This window comes from Buteo buteo, chromosome 16, assembly GCF_964188355.1.
Source record: "Buteo buteo chromosome 16, bButBut1.hap1.1, whole genome shotgun sequence".
In the NCBI taxonomy this organism is placed as follows: domain Eukaryota; kingdom Metazoa; phylum Chordata; class Aves; order Accipitriformes; family Accipitridae; genus Buteo; species Buteo buteo.
Genome location: NC_134186.1, coordinates 13115581 through 13134986, shown reverse-complemented (window position 1 = coordinate 13134986; position 19406 = coordinate 13115581). Strand labels below are relative to the sequence as shown.

The window sequence follows — 19406 nt, the reverse complement described above, 5'->3', positions numbered from 1 at the left end:
CACGTGTGTTAACGTATGGGTGGTGTGTGGCACACCCCCACCTCTTGCAAAGACTAGCAGGGCTCTGCCACGCATCAGGGCTCAAGGAGACCTGGAACAAAAAGTAAGAGAGCAGGAATGCAGCAAGAGAGCTTGCCTGACCTCAAGCCACACTCAGAGCCTTTCTTAGCACAATACAAAAGCATTATTTAAGTAAGGATGTCTTAGAGAGGGCAAACCCCAGATGGCTGGACTCCACCTAGAATCTCCTAGGTGTCTGGGTGGGTTTTGCTGCCCAAGCACCCTCCACAGTTGCACAGCTATGCCGGCAGAGGATTGTAGAGCCTCACACAACCCTCTGGCTCACGGTTTCCATTTCACTAAACCTCACAGTCTTCAGCTCCCCATCCCCTCCCTCCCACCCCTCTCCCCTTGGCAGGGCTCCCCGGCGATGCAAAGCGTGCCCTCTGGAGCGCCTGGCAGCTCCAGCACCCCCTCTCTCCCAGCCTGTAGGAGCAGAGAAAAAATTTAGGAGCTGCAGGGCAGGTGATATTTTTGGCCTGGGTCACAGATTGATTCCTGCCCACTCTTTTCCTGCCACTTGCAGGAAAGGGTCCCCAACTGAGGATGTAAAGACAAGCATTTAAAGCCGTGGAGCAGGAGCACAGCACTGCAGCCTTCCATTCACCAGGTAACATGCACGAGCAAAAATCCCCTCTCCAGCTTGCATTCTCCAGCTGTCCAGGAGCTTATCCTCTCTCCTCCCTCCTGCAACCCAGCTCAAGCCAATGCTTCTGTTACTTGTTGGGTGGGAGGGGGACAGTGCATCCATCCTCAGTGACCCGGCTTTGGCTGGGAGTTTGCCAGGTGGGGGAACTGGGGTGGGCATCCAGCGCTGCCAAGGAGAGCAGCACCTGCATGGGGACGCACGGCCGGACCAGGTATCGTGGCCTCCACTCCCCCTCCCCAGCTCTGCCAAAAGTGCTAGCTCAGCAAGCCAGCTTTCACGCTGCATTTTCGGCACCATCGAGCATTTTTGTCATCTTCCACTGGCTCATTTTCCTCAGGCGCTCCACCAGCCAGGCACATCTCCAAGAAATACCATATTTGCCCAAACTGGCAGCAGAGTGGAGATGTATGGGAGGGGAGTTCCCCAGCTGTTTCTCCTCTTATGTTCGCAGTGGACCTGGTTTGGCAGTGGTATTCACCAGCCTCCTTTGCCTGCCTGCCCGTTATAGACTGTCCCCTCGGTGGACAGGGCATCGCCACTCAGGTCTCCTACACCAAGGATTGGATCAATCAGTTAAAAAGAAAGTGTGTCTGTGCAAGTGCATGTGAAGCCTGGGCTTACACCAGGACAGTTTGCAGCAGATGTGAGGCTGAATGCTCCCGTGGTCCCATCTGGCCCATTTGCTGCCAGTGAGTTGGCAGGAGCAACGTGAGCATCTTGCAGGGTTGGACAGCCTCTGCCAGAGCGGTGCTGCTTGTACACCAGCGGCATGGAAGCACTCTGCATCACTCAGATTTCCCTCTAAGCATCTTGATAAATGTGATGTTGATGCAGGCTACGGCAGAGACAGGTAACCAGACATTTCTACCTGCTGCAGCTCTATTTTCAAATAGATGAGATGCAAACATTGCTGCCTGCAGCATCACCTTAGTTCCTGTACACACGTGTCTGCGCTTAGCTCAGTTCCTGATCTGTCCATGTTGGGCAACTGCTCCAGACAATGTCCGTCTTTACATTATGCATCATATCCATGCTCCATCTTGCCCACCGCCACCTCCTGTGAGCATGGCCCATCTGCTCAGTACTGTCCCAAAGGACATCTGTGCATCCTACGGGCTGCCTCTGTCAGAGCACTGGTGTCCATGTCAGGCATCTTGTTTCCAGTCCCAGCATGATCCAGTTCCCTCCTCCCACAGGACTGAGGGGATCTGCTCCATCCCTCCGGAAAGAGGGCTTATCTGATGCACACATCCTCTGTTTGCTCTGCTCTCAACTGGTTCACAACCGAGGCTCATTCCCCACAGCCCATTTTATGTTTGCCCTTTCTTCCCTTTGTGGGTCTCTATCTGCTTCGGGATGCAACTATAATCCTCTCCAATATTTGTTCCATGCCTTAGCCGCATACCCTATGCTTTTCACACATACCCTATTCTAGTTCTTATTTCACCTCTTGATGCCATCGCACAGCAGTTTCATTCACAGCCTGTGACATTTTCATCATCAGCTTTGCCTCTCTACTGCAGATTGTCCTGCTCTAGGATATATATTTTGCACTGTCTTGACATCAGCTCTTCTCCCTGCATCAGCAGCAAGGTGTACTTGGACTCGCCTTTGAGCTGCTGCAGCACAACCATGCCAGCCTAGAGAGCAAGCAAACCACCACCAACTACCTCGTGCTCCATACTGATCACAGACACCAGATGAGGGAGAGATGATCCTGGCTGTGGCCACATTTCTAGCAAGAGCTATCAGATTTTGTTAGGCAAGGGCGCAGTGAGCACCTGTCTTTGGAGAAGCCCCTCTCACCAGCTACCAGGTTAGGAGACAGCACCAAGGCTAAAGAGAGCACACGTGCAAGTCACAGACATGAACCAGGGTCTCAAACTGCATCAAGTCCAGCTACCTGCTGACCTCGAGCCAAAGCCTGGCATGCTTTTACAGTGACAGCATCTCCATCTGGGAGAGGATACAGGAAACCAGTGTTCCTCCTTGAATAGGAACTAAAGGCTGGGGCACAGATCTAGAGAAGTTTCCACTAGGTAACCTACTCCAATATCACATTTCTTTTCAGTAGGTAGGAGCACCCAGACTGGTTATTTGAGATGGGCCGCAGCAATATAAGACAGCAGGGCCACTTGCAGGGGAGCCATAATCAACCCTTCTCATCTTTTCTGGCTGTTGGCTGACCTATTGCAGCAGCCAGCGCACTCACAGGGAGATGCCTTTAAATACAGTGCACACACATTAGCCCTGATAATTTTACAAATTGCATAAAGATGGGCACTTTGGCCAAATGCTTCCCCCCCCCCCCTTTTTTTGTTTTTACCCTCATCCCCTGTGCTTATTGCACACCAGTCAGTGGGCAACATTTCCATGGATCACTGCCACCTCTTCCTGGATGACGCTCAGCCAGCAAGCTGAAAAAGCACTGGAAAAGTCCATCTGGAAAGCTCTACAGCCCTGGTAGTCTGAAATACTACCTGCAGCTTCACATTCATTAAAGACTACAGAGTTTGTAAAGAAAATCAGCTACATCACTCCTTTAAAACAGGTGCTCTTTCACAACCCAGGAGAGATCTAACTCCTGAAGTGAAACAATACCTAACCCTTATTCACCAGCTACTGGCCAACACTGAGCAAACTGATCTAACATTGAGGCAGATCCCGCTTTGGCCCGCAAGTTGGGCCAGAGGACCTCCTAAGGTCCTTCCTCACCCAAACTTGCCCATGACTCTGCACTTACACCTTTGTGCTAGAGCTACAGACGAACTTTCACTGACACCTTCTGTCATCCAAAAACAGTTAAGTTATCCAAAGTGAATTTATTTGCAAGGAAAATATGTTTTACTTGAGTTGTTCCATCATTCACATTCTGAATGTTTCTTTTATTCCCCCCGCCCCCCAAAAAGTCATATTTGAATGCTTTCAAAACAACATCTTTTGATTTTTTTGCATGATACAAATGGTTTTGATGTGGGGGGGTTTTTTGCATGATACAAATGGTTTTGATGTGTTTGTCCACTTATACAGACATCATCAGCACTGAAACACTTGAAGTTATCCAGGAAAACAGGTTCATTAAGCTGACTGGGGAAGGGTGGGGATGTGTTTTTCTGTTTTGTGATACTCCATTATAAACCTTTTACCGTGACTCAGGGAAGGTGGGAAATGGGAACCCCAAAAGCCGCTTGGGAAGGAAAAGTAAATCCTCATCCAGTTCCCTTTCCTATGTTCTCTTTATCCCATCCCAGAGAAAGGGATTCTGCAGTGGGCTTTAATCAGCAGTTCAAGGTTAGAGTAGATGCCCCATGTTCACTGAAACATTCTTTCCAACTTAATTGAAGTAGCTGCCAATAAAAAGGCAGATCAGATAGTGACTAAGTAAGTACACTCAGAGGAAGGACAGAATATATATATAATTAATTATTTGCTGTTCCTGAGTAAAATCCAATGACCTGTTTTATGCAGCCAGTCAAGCAGAGATCAGAATAGCCTTAAACTTTCAAATCAGCTCCTCTATTTATGTATTAGCAGACCACTGCCATTTTACCAGCAATGATGGGATGCTGAGGAATCTGAAACACAACTCAAATGGGCTGAGCAAAGACCATGCTTCCTCCCCAGCTCCTCTAATACCCCCACCTGGCATTTGGGCTTGGCATCTCGGTCCTCAGACCTCAGAGAGTTTGTCTCTCCCTCCCCCAGCCAGAAGAGACCTGGTGCAGTGCTTGCCATGCACAGCGATGCACATCTTGCAGCAGCCGCTCAGATACAGGAGAGAGCAAGTATTCACCACCTTGCGGGTTCACCTACCTGAATCTTGGAGCATGGCTGGGGAACCTGAGGGTGCCAACACCTTCTCCTGATGATGGCTTCATGACACCTCAAAGGTTCAGAGGCATAAAAAGGAGAATAAAGGCCAACAAAAAAGCTTTCTCTTATTAATGACCAAATTACCTATGTACACCACCATCCACCTTCCTGATACTGGTATTCTCCTCCTTGCATCTGGAGGGAGGCAGGCAATCAACACTTCTGTTGAGGACTCTAGTGTGTCATCCCTTCTGTGAAGCTCAGTCGGTAGAAGAACCTAGCCCCATCTTAGCCCCTTTTAGCCTGCAAGAGCAGAAACTCTACATCTTTGCATAAGAAGTAGGGAGGGATCTGCACACCTCCTACTTCAGCATCAGATGCAAACATAAGCCAGCCTTGTGCATCATTCATACAGTGCATGCTGCAGATACACTCATTAGGCTGGTGTGGTTTTGGTGGTGACAGTGGCAGAGCAGGGTACAACGTGTCCTTGGGCATTTTTAAATTCTGTTGAAATTTTTTTATTTGTAATTGAGGTTTTTCTAAGTTTCCAGTTGGGTTGGCTCTGTTATTGTTATTGTTATTGTTTGGGTTTTTTCCCAGCAGTATTTTCACTGTTGGAGACACACAAAGTCACTAGCACTCTTAAAAGACAATGGCAATTTTGAGATGTTGAAGTCATCAGTCCAAGAGGAATTAATTGCATTAGGGTATTTGCATGAAGAACTGAGCACCTATCCCCCAATCCTTCCACGGGTCGGCACTGCTCTAAGGAGCAGCATGTCCTGCAGAGCCAGCCCTGATCTCGTCAGTCATCAGGGAGACAGAGAGGGAGAAAGCAAATGGAGAGCTCACCTCTGACACCAACCCAAAAATACCAGCATCTGCATCCGTTCCATGAGAACTGGCCTCATCAGATGGGCCACAGCTCTGATGGGTGTGGGAAACGCTTTACTACCTTGATCCACAACAGAGTGACTCAGATTAGAGATACATTAGTGCACACGGTCAGCGAGCAACAAGACTCAGCAGGGTGGCACTGGAGAAGCAGCAAGAATTTGCCTTCAGTGTTGGCTTTCTGGCATAGCTCATCAGCCTTTCAAAAGCCAGATGGAACAGACCAAGCTTAACCCGGGTGTAAAGCTGCTTTGTAGACTTCCAAAGAAACTGCTCTCACATGTCCCCATCTCCCTGTGAGCACATTTAACCTACCAGCTGCCTTGGCACGCACACTGAAAGTCTCCTGAAAGGCTGTGAAAAAGCAAAGCCCAAACCAGGATGACAGCTAGAAAAGGGGATGAAACGCCCCGGGGCCAAGAGGCAGTAAATAACTGCGTGGCATTTGGGCAGCTCACTCGTTTGGCCAGGGCAAAGGCAGGTATTGGTGCCATCCTTACCAGCTCACTTTAGCAGTCTCAGCCCTGATCTTCCAGTCAAACTGCACACAAACCCCCAAACAAAATTCACTGAACCAATCAACTCCTAACCCCCTCTGCTCCCGGTGCAGCTTTTTCCATGCTTGCACCCTCCACATACAGCATCTCCCTCACCAGGAACAAGCAGAGACAGAGACAGAATTTGCGCTCTTCCTCTCCGGGGATGGTAGCAATCAAAGCACAGCTCCAAATTTGCATTTTGCAACCCTGATTTTTGCAAAACAGTAGATCTGACCAGCAAACTTGAAAAGCCTCCAACTAGTTTCATTGCCTGGAGCTACTCTGCTAGAATATCTGTCCTGGCAACATCACCATCATCTGCCCTTCACCTTTACAGTACTTTAGATGCCAAACTTTGCAGGGCCAAAGTTGGGAGCATGCAATGGTGTTACTCGATAGCCCTTCTTCACACTAATTTTAGGTGACAGAACTTTTCATGCTTTCAAAAAGAAGTCACTTTCTTCCTGAGAAACCTCTTGTACTTACTGGCTACTGTAAATACTCTTTTCCATCTGATGGTTTGAACTTACCTACAGGGCTCTAAAAATCACAAGAAAACAGCACCAGAAATGATCCCGAAGGAACCAATGACCTGTTAATTTTGTGAACCAAACCAAGTAACATGATGCACCCAACATGCAAGTGATTGCAGATGGAAACAAGTTACACATCAGTAAGTACTGAATTTCATCTTTCTTCAGTTAATATCGATTCCTGATTTTTCTGGTAGGCTGTTGCTCCATCACTCAGCTGTTTGCTTTGGGAGATGTGCTTGCTCCATCTGCTTTAGACATCTAAGGTGCAATCACTGTGGGATTCTGGAGATCCTCCTTGGACATGCTAGATCTAGGCTAGATGTCTCTCTGAAGATAAGGGATCAGGCTGGACCATTCAAAACATAGCCTGGGTCTCATCCTCAGGCTATTTACACCTAAATGGATGAAACAGTTAGACAGTGAGGACAAAGACTGAGCAGCAGGATGGGAGCCAGGACCAGTGCCTGGAGCTGCTGTTTTGGCTGTCCCCAGAGGAGGTGAGCGAGGCAGGAGAACAGCCAAGGTGCTCACAGCAACCATCCACAACCTTGGGGAAGGACTACCTACCCAACCAAGCACATCTGATTCAGTAATTACACTTGCAGTTTGCTGCTTTCATGTTTTAAAGTGCTTGCTCATATAAATTCCAATGATATTTTCCCCTTACTATGCTTCACCCTCTCTGCCCTGTTCTTCCCATCACTCTCAAAAGCCCTAAGCCCATGACACTTTTTTCTATTTATTTGAAGGATGAAGAGTGCATGTCTTTAGCACTGTTAAACCACTATTACTTAGAGTTTTCGTGAAGAGATTAAGCACCTTTTTGAAATTTGATCTAAATCAAGTTGTTCCACAGCAACCAAAACCCTCAGGGCACCCAAAACAAAAATCACAGGGAAATCGCCTATGGTCTGTCTCATTATCAGGATCCTTGTAACAGTTCCATCGTTTCTGAAGCAAATGCTAGCTCCGATTGCACTTCTTGCCACTGTCAGATCCATTCTTTACCTGCTTTGAAATATATGTATGTATACACCCATAAATAAATATATATATATATATATCATGCAGCATTAGGGAGAATGTGTTGAGCTGGCAAGAGTTACCAGTAGACCAACCACACAGCCTTGTTCAGCAGCATATCAGCTGCCACCTCATTATTTATAGCCACCCCACTCTTTGAGCTTGTTTATTTTCCTTCCCTAAGGTGGTGGTGGCAGGAGGGGAAGCTCTGACATTCAGACCCAGGTGTCTCCAAGCCTGACCTTTCCTTCAAAGAGCAGAAACTGCAGACGCATTTCAAGGAAGAAAGTCATTTGGAGAATCTAGACTCTTGCGTCCACCACCTCACTGGAGGCCCAGTGCAGAGCTGCAAACAAAGCTTGAGCAGAGATCTGTTAATTAGCCAGTACATGTACATAAGGATGGTCATAAAAATGAACCTATAATTATTTTATACCTGGAAAGAGAACCAGATGAAGTCTAGCCCCCAGTCTTGAGGCAGAACAAGTGCTATATAAAGACATAACATTCAAAACAGACTTGAGTTTTCCACCAGCTAACCTTTCCCCAAGTTTAAATAACACTGGTTTATGGCCTGCAAGAAACAGGCATTGCAATGGTCGTGGATGGTGTTTTTCAATTCTGTCTCGCATATGCTTGTGTAGAATCATCTGTTAAACCTTGTTGGAAGAAAACCAGCCCTGAAGCCTGCTACAGGACAAACAGCACATTTCAGTATTACTGTAGCCCCCCCCCAGATTTATTAAGAGTGGATACTGTACAAAAGGACATTCCCCTTCTGCATAATCTAAACAGACAGGATGGGGAAAGAAGAAAATTGGAGAGAAGCACCACCTTGAGGTGTGCCTCAAGGTCAGAGCACTGAGAGCCCACAAAGGGGTTCCAGCCCCTCTCTTTGGGCACCATCAACCTGCCAAGGGGATGGTAATTTGGGATAGCCTGGCAGCACAGGGAACACGGGCAGCCAACAGATACAGGGACCAGGAAAGCATCGCTCTTCACCAGGCTTTGAGGGTAAACTTAATCCTGCAAGAAAGTCTCTCTCAGTGCCTCAGTTTGTCCTTGTTATGCTCAAAATGCAACAGTCCCAGGAAAAGATAGAGCTATAGTCTTACAATGAAAGCCTGAGAGATGCCAATGCTGCAAAAAATACAATATTGCGAAAAATGAATGTAGGAAAGATGGAGCAGTCAGCTGCTGAATGAAATCAGACCGGTAACTGCTACAGAGAGGCACAGCCTGCTCTCCTTTACTCACGGAAGCAGGATGAGTCCCCAGGAGCACTCTTCACATCCCTAGGAGAGCAGAGGTCCCAGCGACACACAACGACGCACAGGAAAGCTGGAAGCAGGCTGCTTTGCAAAGGTTGCAGCATAACTTCACCACCACACGCAGTGGTTTCTCCACAGCAAATTCACCTGCAGAAGCTTTTCATTTTAGTGAGACATGAGCAGAAGCACTTCACAGATGCCACATTTTCTTCTGAAGTGAACAATAAAATCAGCCACAATGCCCTGTGCTTACTGCTGAGGGGAGAAATGAGCCTTCATCCCCTTTTAGCATTCCCCAAGATGCACATCCAGAGCACCTGGGCTGCAGCATCCCTTTTTGGGGGGGGGGGGTTCACCATTCTGGTAACCCCACTGCCCCTCCCACCACCATGTGCGCACCATGCTACTTTGGGAGGAGAAACAGCACGTCATAAAGTTAATTTAATTGTGGAAAAATTTCCCCCAGCAGGTATAGGTACCTCATAAAGAGCTATATGCATCTGAAACAAATTGGTGCAACCAGGTTGCATGCATGCAAGGGCACAATACCACTGCTTGCTCCTCACGCCAGGACATCTCTATACACCCCTTGCTACTGCTCTGGCCTTGCTTGAAAATTCCACCATGGCAGAGGAAGGGCTGAAGGGAGGAAGATGGGGCCAGATGGTGTCCATGCTCCCCAGTGCTCTCTAAGGAACACCAACTCCTTGAATTCCTACCTCCAGGAGGAGCTGAAGCAGAGGATGGAGAGGACTAGGGTACCAATAAGCAGAAAGATGACAGCTACAAGCAATATCTGATTAACTTTCCTCTTCCTAATACTTTAGGAAAGCATAGGTAAGGAAAGCACAAACTATTTGTTGTCTACACCACAGAAATGTTATTAATCAGAAGGTCAGCTCCATTAAAAAAGGTTTTTCATTAAATAGTTCCAGATAGGGTAGTCAGCTCATTAGAGTGCTGGGTTCCTGTACAGACAGCTATATTGGTCTCATCTAATCTGTATAAGCAGGCTACAGAGAATTTTTTTTTTTTAGCTGACATCACCAGTGATTTTTATTGAAGCCTGTGATGTTGCTGAGGTCTATCAGCTGGGGACCTAAGCTCTGTGCTTCTCCTAGCTGATCGCTTGATGCAAATTCTTCTGCGCGCTGCTCCATCTCTCGCCCAAACACCACTCATTCCCATTTTACAGTCAATTACCCCCAATAACAATGAAGAATGCAGTGAGATGACAAGGATCTTCTAAATGGGGCAGGCACACAGAAAGCCCTTTTCTTGCATACATCAAGCTCCTTTTCTTCTTGTCAGTCAGCCTGATGCTTCTTCTCCTTCACTTCCTGCTCAAGTAGAGAGTTGCAAGGTCTTGGAAAACAGCTTTGCTGCAGGAACTCCTACATCAACAAAATCCTCAGAGTTGCTATTGTTACAACATCTTCCTCAAATTTTATTAAATGCTTACAAAAAAAAAAATCCAGGCTGCAGTAAATTTAAGCAGAAAGCACACTGATGAAGGAGGAGAGAGAAGCTGCCCTCCCCTCCAGGAGGGCAGAAACAAATCGCAAAATTATGTTGACATGGGAAGAGGTTCAGAATAAGACTTTTAGGAGGGGATGGGCGACATGCTAACACCATGAAGTACGAAGGCGTGGGAGAGCTCAGAAACAGCCCTGGGAGCTGATTTACAGACCTCAGGCCCAAGGCCAGAGTGCCACTCTTTAGGGACTCAGTTTCCCCATGTTCACAGGAAGCCCTGACCTCCCCAAACAACTCACTAGGATGCCCTTTCACCATGCAGCTTCCAGCATAAGAGCAGCAGCTGTTTCTCAGATATCCTGTCCACCTCCAGGAATGTAGCAGGCAGGTTATCAACATACCCACCACATCTGACATTCAGAAATGTTTCAATCACTGGCACTGGAGCCCACAGGTTAGAGAACAAGCAAATCCCTTTCCCAGAGAAGGGAGATAATACTAGTGGTCAGCACTCCTCATCTGGGAAAGGAGACTTCCAATCCATGTTAGACAGGGAGAGGAAGGCAGCAGCTACTTGAAACAAAGCTGCTATTGCCACTGTTGAGACAGAAAAGTGGCAGGAACATTTTGGCACGGGTATGTAACTGTGATTAGAGGATGATCTGGGAACTAAAGAAAAAAACAGGACTAAGTTGAATGTGATTTGATGTACACAGAGACAAGTAGATGGAAGTCCCTCAAAGCAGATAATGTAGAGGGTCAGAGGCTGCATTGTAAACAGGGGAAGAGTTTACCCACAGCTGGCACCAAGAGGGTGACAAGTGGTCCTTGCAGTCTCCTCATGCTCAGGATCTGCCCATTGCCCTCCTTTCAAACACTGATTCTTTTACCGGGTTTCTTCTGAGCTCCCTTTCTCTCACCACCCAGCCACCAAGAGCCACAAAAGCAGAAATTCTTCATCACATAGCAAAAGCCCTGCCAGCTCAGCAGGGCAGCAGATCCCCCTCTTCCAACACTTGAGAAAGAAGAGAGGGAGTAGAGGGAACAGAACCACAGCCTCCCATCTCCATAGCAGAGCCAGATTTAAAAAAAAAAAAAAAAAAGGTGCCAGAGAGTCACATAGAAAGTTAAAACAGGGACAGTTTTGCCAGCTGATCTAGTTCCTTTCGTCCAACCGGAGGCAGCATGGGGTATTGCTTACACCCCGAGAGGAGTCAGGCTGTACCAAAGCACACTGACATCAGGCAGGAGAAGAGAAACATCCTTCAATTGTCTTCTGTGGAGCAGAGGAAATAGTGGCATTGAGGGTTGCATCAAGCCAGGACCAAGCTCAGCTGCAAGACAAGAAAACAAGAAGTTTATGCATACCATTTGGCCTGCCACGAGCAATACCCTGGGCTGTACAGAGGCTGCATCTTGTCTAGCAATTACAGGTAGTTCTCTCCCACCCATTTCTACAAAGCCCTGTGAATCAGCCCATAAAGCTTCAGCGCTGCAGGACAGTCAACCTTGCTACGTGCCCATGGCAGAGTAGATGCCAAGGGCTGCATGCCCGGCAGAGGTCACAGCTGCCCAGGCAGAGGGAAGGATGTGCTCCTGCCCAGCCATCTCCTGCGAAGGAGGAGATTAGCAGGTTTCCTTCCAAGCCTGAGAAAGCCACTAAAGCAGAGAGCATGTTCCTACAGCCCCCGACAGCCGCAGCTCTCTACTTGGGACCATCTGCAGCCGTATCGGGTTCCTGCAGCTCTATCTGCTCCGCGTGCGACAGCTGGTGCAGCTGAGGGACTCCCGCACACAAATGACTTTTCCATTGCATGATAAACGACTCCTCCATGCTGACACTCTCCCAGTTTGGGGTTGCCTGCAGATGGAGCAGAGTTCGGGAGAACAGTTGGGGTCCAAGAGTGGGTGACCTCCCCTCCACCCACAAGCACTCAACCAGCAGCAGGGAAACCTAACGCTCTGAAAGCCTCTTGACTCAGGTTCTAGCTCCATTTCCTTCCAACTTAGCACAAACCCACCCAAGTTTCTCAGGCAGTATTTTCCCCATTGTCCCTGGGTTTTCAGCTCTGGCCTTTCCGCTGGCAATAAAGCAAATCCATCTGTCCCTTTGCTTTTGCTTCATTACACAGCGAGGGGGGGGAAGACAATCACAAATCTTGCTTGTTGCAGAATTTCTCCCGGGAACACAAAGCTCTGAAGGAGAGTCATCAAAGCCAAGCATGACAGGGAAGGCAAATAAATTAACAGCTGATTTCCTTTTGCTGTCTCTTAGCATCTCTCTGCCTCACTAGTCAAACACACAGACTCCGGCACAGTCACATGCCATGGAAGTTACCACTCACATCTCCAAGACCCACAATACAGCAGGTTTCAAGTCAGTTGGGGTGCTGAGAGAGTAGCAAGAGTGATTTTTAAGAGCACAGACTATTGTAAGAGCCCACAAATCTTGAGATTATAGGGCACAAAGCAGCCTCTTTCTTTGGGAACAGAGGGAAAGTTTTCCCGGTGCATGCAGATTATATCTAAACTTCCCGCTCCAAGAACCCCCATGTCCTCCTCGGTAGCATCTGGCAGTTCACAGCAAATCCCAGACAAGATCCTGCTCTGACCCATGTCGGAAGCTGCATCTTTCTGGGGTGCAGCAGTCTGTAGGACAAGGAAAACACTCAAAGAGCTGATCAGTAGTTGGGAAGTTCACCGCCCTGTCTCTTTAGTATTCCCAACACAAGCCTGAAGCAGGTCAACCTTATAATTTTGCTTTACCAGTGCTGCTAGACCACAGCTCATCCTGTAGTAGAGGCTGTCCATGGGAAGACATTAAACAGGAGCAGATGAAATCATTCCACAATCAATCCTAACATCAGATGCGTGTACTAGCTCACCTTGCAGCAGACAAAAATCACACAAGCAACTACCAATTCCTATACAAACAGAAGCAGAGTAGTGTTGCACAAAAGCAAGTATGCATCTCTCCAACTGAGGCATTTTGGCTTTCTGACCCAGAAGAATCTAGAATATCCACAAGGCTGGGGAGGAGAGCAGATATATGATGAAGGAATGGGCTCTCAGCCTTTTTTCAGGCCAGTGCAGACTTATTTCTAAGAGTAGCTTTTGAAACAGAGCAAGTTCTAATCCCAGCCTTATGCCTAAGGCATGAGGCTGATAAGCCATTGGGAATGCCCAACAGTTGTCACCCCCAGCTGGCACAAATCCCCTCCAAGCCCCCTTGCCAAAACAGCAGGAGGTTTCTCATGTCTGCAGCTGAAATAAATCATAGAATAGTTTGGGTTGGAAGGGACCTTTAAAGGTCATCTAGTCCAACCCCCTCACACCCCTCCTCACAATGGGCAGGGACATCTTCAACTAGATCAGGTTGCTGCTCAGACCCCCATCCAACCTGACCTTGAATGTTTCCAGGGATGGGGCATCTACCACCTCTCTGGGCAACCTCTTTCAGTGTTTCACCACCCTCATCATAAAAAATTTATTCCTTATCTCTAGTCTGAATCTACCCTCTTTTAGTTTAAAACCATTACCCCTTGTCCTGTTGCTACAGGCCCTGCTAAAAAGTCTGTCCCCATCTTTCTTATAAACTCCCTTTAAGTACTGAAAGGCCACAATAAGGTCTCCCCAGAGCCTTCTCTTCTCCAGGCTGAACAACCCCAACCCTCTCAGCCTTTCCTCACAGGAGATGTGTTCCAGCACTCTGATCATTTTTGTGACCCTCCTCTGGACCTGCTCCAACAGGTCTGTGTCATTCCTGTACTGAGGAAATCGGTTGGCAGTAGTGCACCACTTACTAGACACTGCCCAGGCCTGCCCACCACAGCCTCTGTTCTGGAGGACAGCTCATCTACCATGGGGAGGGCTTGACCTTGAAGGCTTTATGCCCTACGTGCCACCTCTTCAGTGCTTTCATTTGCTGCTGCATTTTTTTTGATTATTTTTTTTCTTTAAAGAAGAGTCATCCTTCTTCCCCCCATCCACAACGAGTCTAGGCAGATACACCACCTGCTTGCTCGGTACAGATCAACTTCTCAGCCCAGTGCTGACAGCAGCACTGCAAGCCTCAAGGCAACACCAGGCACTCAAGCACAAATAGCTGTTCTGTGCTTTTGAGAGTTTTATTTGAGATAGTTTTCCCACACGGTAGGTATCATGCTACACACCCACACTAACCAGAGCCAGTTGGAGAGCCACCAAGAACCAAGCAGAGCACATGCAATAGCCCCTCTGGGCAACCCTGACATCAGCCCACCACCTCTTCCTTGTTTCAGGATGTTCAGTTGCATCCAGCACTGGGGATTAAGGGGCTCAGTGATTTATGCCTCCTTTCATAGCAAAACTCAGCAACTCTGTGCTGAGTGAGAGGCAGGGTTGAGTCAGATTTCTTTCCGGGGGCTGCCAAGAGTCATTGCAGGTCAGAGGTTGAGTTTTTGGTGTTCCCCAGCCTTGCTCAGGAAGAGAAAGAAGAGAACTGAGATTAGTTTTCTCTTTCTATCCCCACCACAGACCCTTAGCTCCACTGTGCAGGAAATCTGACTGGTGCTCACCAAAAAGCAGAGGAGATGGCAGTGAGTTAGTGAAAGAGAGCAGGGAAAAGAGCCATGCATCCCCCCAGGAGCAGCACTGTTGGCCAAAGGGGGGTCCAGCTGCAATTGCCATTGGGGATAAGACCTGACCCAGAACACAACCTATTTCTGTTTCACTGAAGAATCAGTGATGCAGGCAGGACAGTGGCAATGCTCCCAAGGGAAAGAGAAAACTTGGTTTCATCTTAAATTGAGTGCAGGAGAAGGTGGCCACTGTACTTGACACAGCAAGGAAAGACCAGTTAGAGTTAGCATTGTGACAAAGCACTTTCTCACCAGATAAACACAGCTTTTTTGAGGTCCTGCATTTCACATGGATGTCTTTCTGCCAGCTGAAATCAATCAAGGCCAGTGTTGACTTTGACTCAAATGACACATGTAGTTTATGGCTGTTCTGTTGTACATAACATTGTATCAGAGTATTAATAACTTGAATTTGGAAAGCTATGAAACATGCCTGATTTGTGCCTCTGGAGAATGTTTCAAAGCTTCAGAATTTCAGAACTGCTCTGTTTCTCTTGACATTTCCTTCCAAATCCCTTTAGGACTTGCCAAGACACGAACGTCTGTGGTCCCAAGGAGCTCTCACTGGGTTTTGTGCTATCGCCAGGAGCAGGAGGGCTCCAGGTTTGGCAATACAGCTTCCCCCAGTACATCTCTTGCCCTGCCACACCACCCTCAAGACTGGCTGAGACTACTTGAGAGACTAAGGAAACCAAGACTGATGCGCCCTTCTCCTACAATACTGACTCCATACTCATAGCTTTTAGAGAGAGGAAGAGACTACCTTATGTATGAATATTTCAGAGTCTAGTCCAGGGCTAAGCCCACACCAACTCTAAGCTTTGTGTTTTCTTCCAGGAGATGACAATGCTGATAACGGTATCATCCTCCATCCAGCCTGCTCCCATCCACCACCACCTTTCTCCCCCTCCCACTCTACCAAAGCCTGGGAAGGACAACCTGCGGCTGCAGCGGCTGCTGAAGAAGGCAGCCAAGAAGAATGCCATCCTAGCTTCGGAGCAAGCCAAGTCCTTTCGGTCCAGCCTCTCACCCGTGAATGAGGCCAGCCCTGACCTAGAGCACAATGAGAGCACTCCCCCAGCAGAGACCCCCGAAACCACAGCGGCGACCCCCGAAACCACAGCGGCGACCCCCGAAACCACAGCGGCCACCTCTGCCAGCCTCCCAACCCGCCTCTCCATCAAGCCCATCACCCACCGCATCTCCTCCCCTTTCCGAAAGAGCAAGCCTTTCACACTGAAGGTCACTGAGCAGAGGCGCATTGCTGAACACCTCATGCTCACGACCTCCCCGGCCGTGCCCCTGCTACACAAGCCAGGAGCTCCCAAGACTCCACAGCAGCCTGAAGGCACAGACACCCACCTCCCCTCTCCACAGCACCCTTCAATATCTGTTTTCCCCCAGCCGCCTCCTTCCAGTACACCCAGTAAAGAAAGGGCACCAGAGGTTACCTATGTCACCAAGGTGCATGCTTATTTCCACAGCGTCAAGCCACCCAGGGCTAAGACATCCACATCTAATCAGACCCAAGAAACTGTCAGCCATGAAGACAAAAGGCCGCTTTCTCCAGCACCTGAAACAAGGTACTCTGAACCACCTCCAGGGCAGATACCCACCCTGCTTGATGACAGCAAGGCCATGGCTCCTGCACTGGAGCCTCCCCTCCTTTCTGCTGCAGAGGCAGAGCCTCCTAATGAAGCTCCCATGCCTGCTCCTACTGAAGAGTCCATCAAGGCCCCTTCACCCAAGCCCAGCCCCTCCGATGCCCACTCCGATCAGCCTATGACCCATGGAAGCGACACCGAAATATCTGGATCAGAGATAGCTCCTGAATTACCCAAGCAAGATGGCAACATCCCAAAATTATTGACGCCCAGCACTCCCTGGAGGCAAGCACACCCAGCAACAGCAACCCCAGCACAAGCTGACAGTACTGTGGCCACCTCCACAGACACCGAGGCAGAACGTATCATTCAACCTCAGTTGACCCCCAGCTTACCAAACACCAGCCCTCCCCTCAAAGCTGAGCCAGCACCATCACCTGTAGAAGCAGCAAGACCGCCTGGAGCCAATGCCAGTGGCTGGCATCGCCTCAGGAAGCAGCTGATGGTGCAGCCAGAAGCACCCAACTTCCCAGAGCCCGAGCCAGAAAAGCTGGGACAGGAGGAAGGGAACAAGGAGAAGGACAGCTCTCAGCCAACCGGTCAAGAGTGCAGGCTGTTTAAATCAAGGGCCACAAGGATGTGGGATGCTATTTTATACCAGATGTCAGTCAACAAGGAGAGGAAGCAGCAAGCAGAAGAGAAGAAGCTGCAGAAGGAAGAAAGAAACTTTCTTCCCCGCCGCTTACCCATCCTTCTACATAAGCCACGCTTCGATGCCCGGAAACTGAAGGAACTGGCTGCCAAACCCATGACAAAGATCACCAGTGCCTTTGAGGTGAGCCAGTTTAGACCCAAAGCAGCTGAGGAGCACAGCAAGAGCTTTAACAGAATGGCATCAGGATGGTCAGTCAACTGAAGCCAGACTGCTCCACAGGCCCAAATCTCTGGAGGTTCCTACAGGGCACCAAGCAAGAAAGCACCTATGACTAAGTTTACTGCCCAACAGAGCCAAGTGTAAGGAAAAAATAAAATTAAATCCCTCCAAGCCAGCAGCCTCATGCTGTGGGTTTAAGGGTTACTCTCCATATGTATATAAGCTTAAAAGCATAACATACCGCATCCACAGGTCATGAGCCAGGAAAACAAACATGCACTTGTTTTAAGAGCCAACAAGTACTGTGTGCAGTAACATGGGGAAGAGTGGGGAGGCACACAGTGAAGAGGACAAATTGCCTGTAGAAGCAGCCCAGTTTAGAGGAGGATGGTGAAATCTGAGTTTATTTTGTTGTGTTTAAGACCAAAATAAATCCTAGAAACAGAAGCAATTGCAGCTGAGGCAACATGAAGGAATCTGGGTTGCTCCACATCTCCTCTAGGGAGTTTTAGAAACTGAAGTCAAAGAGGGTACACATCATCTCTTTAGCTTCTCCACCAAAAGTGCACCCCACACCCATTCACTGAGAACAAGGTGGAAATTCATCCTTTCACCCAAAGCACAGACAAGGGACAGCATAAAATATCCATCCTGCTCTCACACAGCAGTTCCCCTGCCTAAAAAAATGGGCATCATCACTTGATGTCCTCTTAGGTCAGTCTACTAAATCATAGCACACAGAAGACTAACTTTGTTGCAGTAATCAGGTTCTGTTAGGTATTTTACCATGCTTTTTTAAGTACAGCTGGGGACTGATGTTTTCATGATAACCAACAAGAGCCTGCTTCAGTATGTGGGTATCCAACTCTGTATTTAACAAGGTGCTGTTCTCCAGGAGGTTCTGCTAACCGCATGTAGTCTTGTTTTCAGGGGGATCATCGCAATAGTTGCATACCTACTCGTGCCTGATGTCCTGAAAAAAAGGGTATTTAAAACAAAATCCCCAACTCTGTCCATCCACAGAGACAACTGTGCTTTCCACCATTTCAGTCACCCTTTGCATCTCCATTGCCACCAGGCTTATGAGCATGACATCTGGAGATCAGCTACTTCTGTTTCACAAGGGACTTTGTCATATGCTGGGATGTTCCTACACAGCTAATATAGGATTGCTATGTTTAGTCCAAACAGGAAACTCAATACACAGCTCTTTACATTCTCTTCATGCACAGAGGATATGGAGCTGACCAAAATTTCCCCAAGCCAAACTGCAACCAGACACAGAAACAAAACCAAAAGCCCCTTTTGCTTTTCTGAAGTCTTCGAATTTTGCAATGATGCTATAAGAAGAGCTTAGTTATCATCAAACCTTCTCTGAACTTTTCCCTTTGCTGGTCTTATCCTCTCTGTTTTGTAACCCTTCGCCTATTCTAAGGAGGAAAAAAAAAAGGGGGGATAGGAATAACGCAAGTATCTAAACTTTGGATTTTGCCAATCCCCCAGTTTTCCAAGAAAAAGCTGAAAAGAGGTAGGTTAGAAATGTGCCAGTAATCACGAGTGGATCCCAGGTAAGCCTCTGCAGGATAATTCAACATGCTGCAAGAGAAGGCCATAGAGAGAGATCCACACAGCAACACAAAATCAAAAAAATCAAAGAGTGCAGTGTAAAACTTGTAGAATGCCTAATGCAGGTCAAGATGACCTTACCACACAGTGATAAAATGGCACTTTACTGTAGCACAGCTAAATGGATACCTATGCACAAGAGTTTGCATTCACAAGATCCACAGCATTAGCATGAAGCAGAACAGCCAATATTGATTACACTTGGGAGATTATGTGAATCTGGCCATAGAAGATGGTTTCAGAAGCAATTGTGCTTCAATCCACTGTGTCCTGCAGTGAGGATGACCACCCAGTGAGGATGACAAACCAGTGACTCCCACATAAGGTTTATGTTTTGCATCTGCTGGGCTTCCCATCAGGCTGTGTCCACAACTCAGCCCCAACTGCACAGGGATGGAGGACAGAAAATCACAAGTGGG

General features: G+C 48.0%; 2 protein-coding genes across 4 annotated transcripts in view; one reads left to right on the top strand and one right to left on the bottom strand.

The window, feature by feature from the left end:
- Window positions 1-521: 521 nt before the first annotated feature.
- Window positions 522-17539, top strand: PRR33 (proline rich 33). Of its 2 annotated transcripts, XM_075047895.1 has the most exons (3): window positions 522-670; window positions 6495-6631; window positions 15721-17539. In XM_075047895.1, exons 2-3 carry the CDS (start codon window positions 6611-6613, stop codon window positions 17401-17403), a joined length of 1704 nt encoding a protein of 567 aa, XP_074903996.1. In that variant the 5' UTR covers window positions 522-670; window positions 6495-6610; the 3' UTR covers window positions 17404-17539. The 2 variants fall into 2 exon arrangements, with proteins under 2 accessions (XP_074903996.1, XP_074903997.1); XM_075047896.1 differs by lacking the exon at window positions 6495-6631 and having other exon boundaries at window positions 543-670.
- Window positions 8627-19406, bottom strand: part of LSP1 (lymphocyte specific protein 1) — a 53359-nt gene continuing 42579 nt past the window's right edge. For both annotated transcript variants that reach the window (XM_075047897.1, XM_075047898.1), the window contains exon 11: window positions 8627-11598. The gene's annotated coding sequence lies outside the window, so the exon portion shown is untranslated. The remainder of the gene's footprint in view (window positions 11599-19406) is intronic.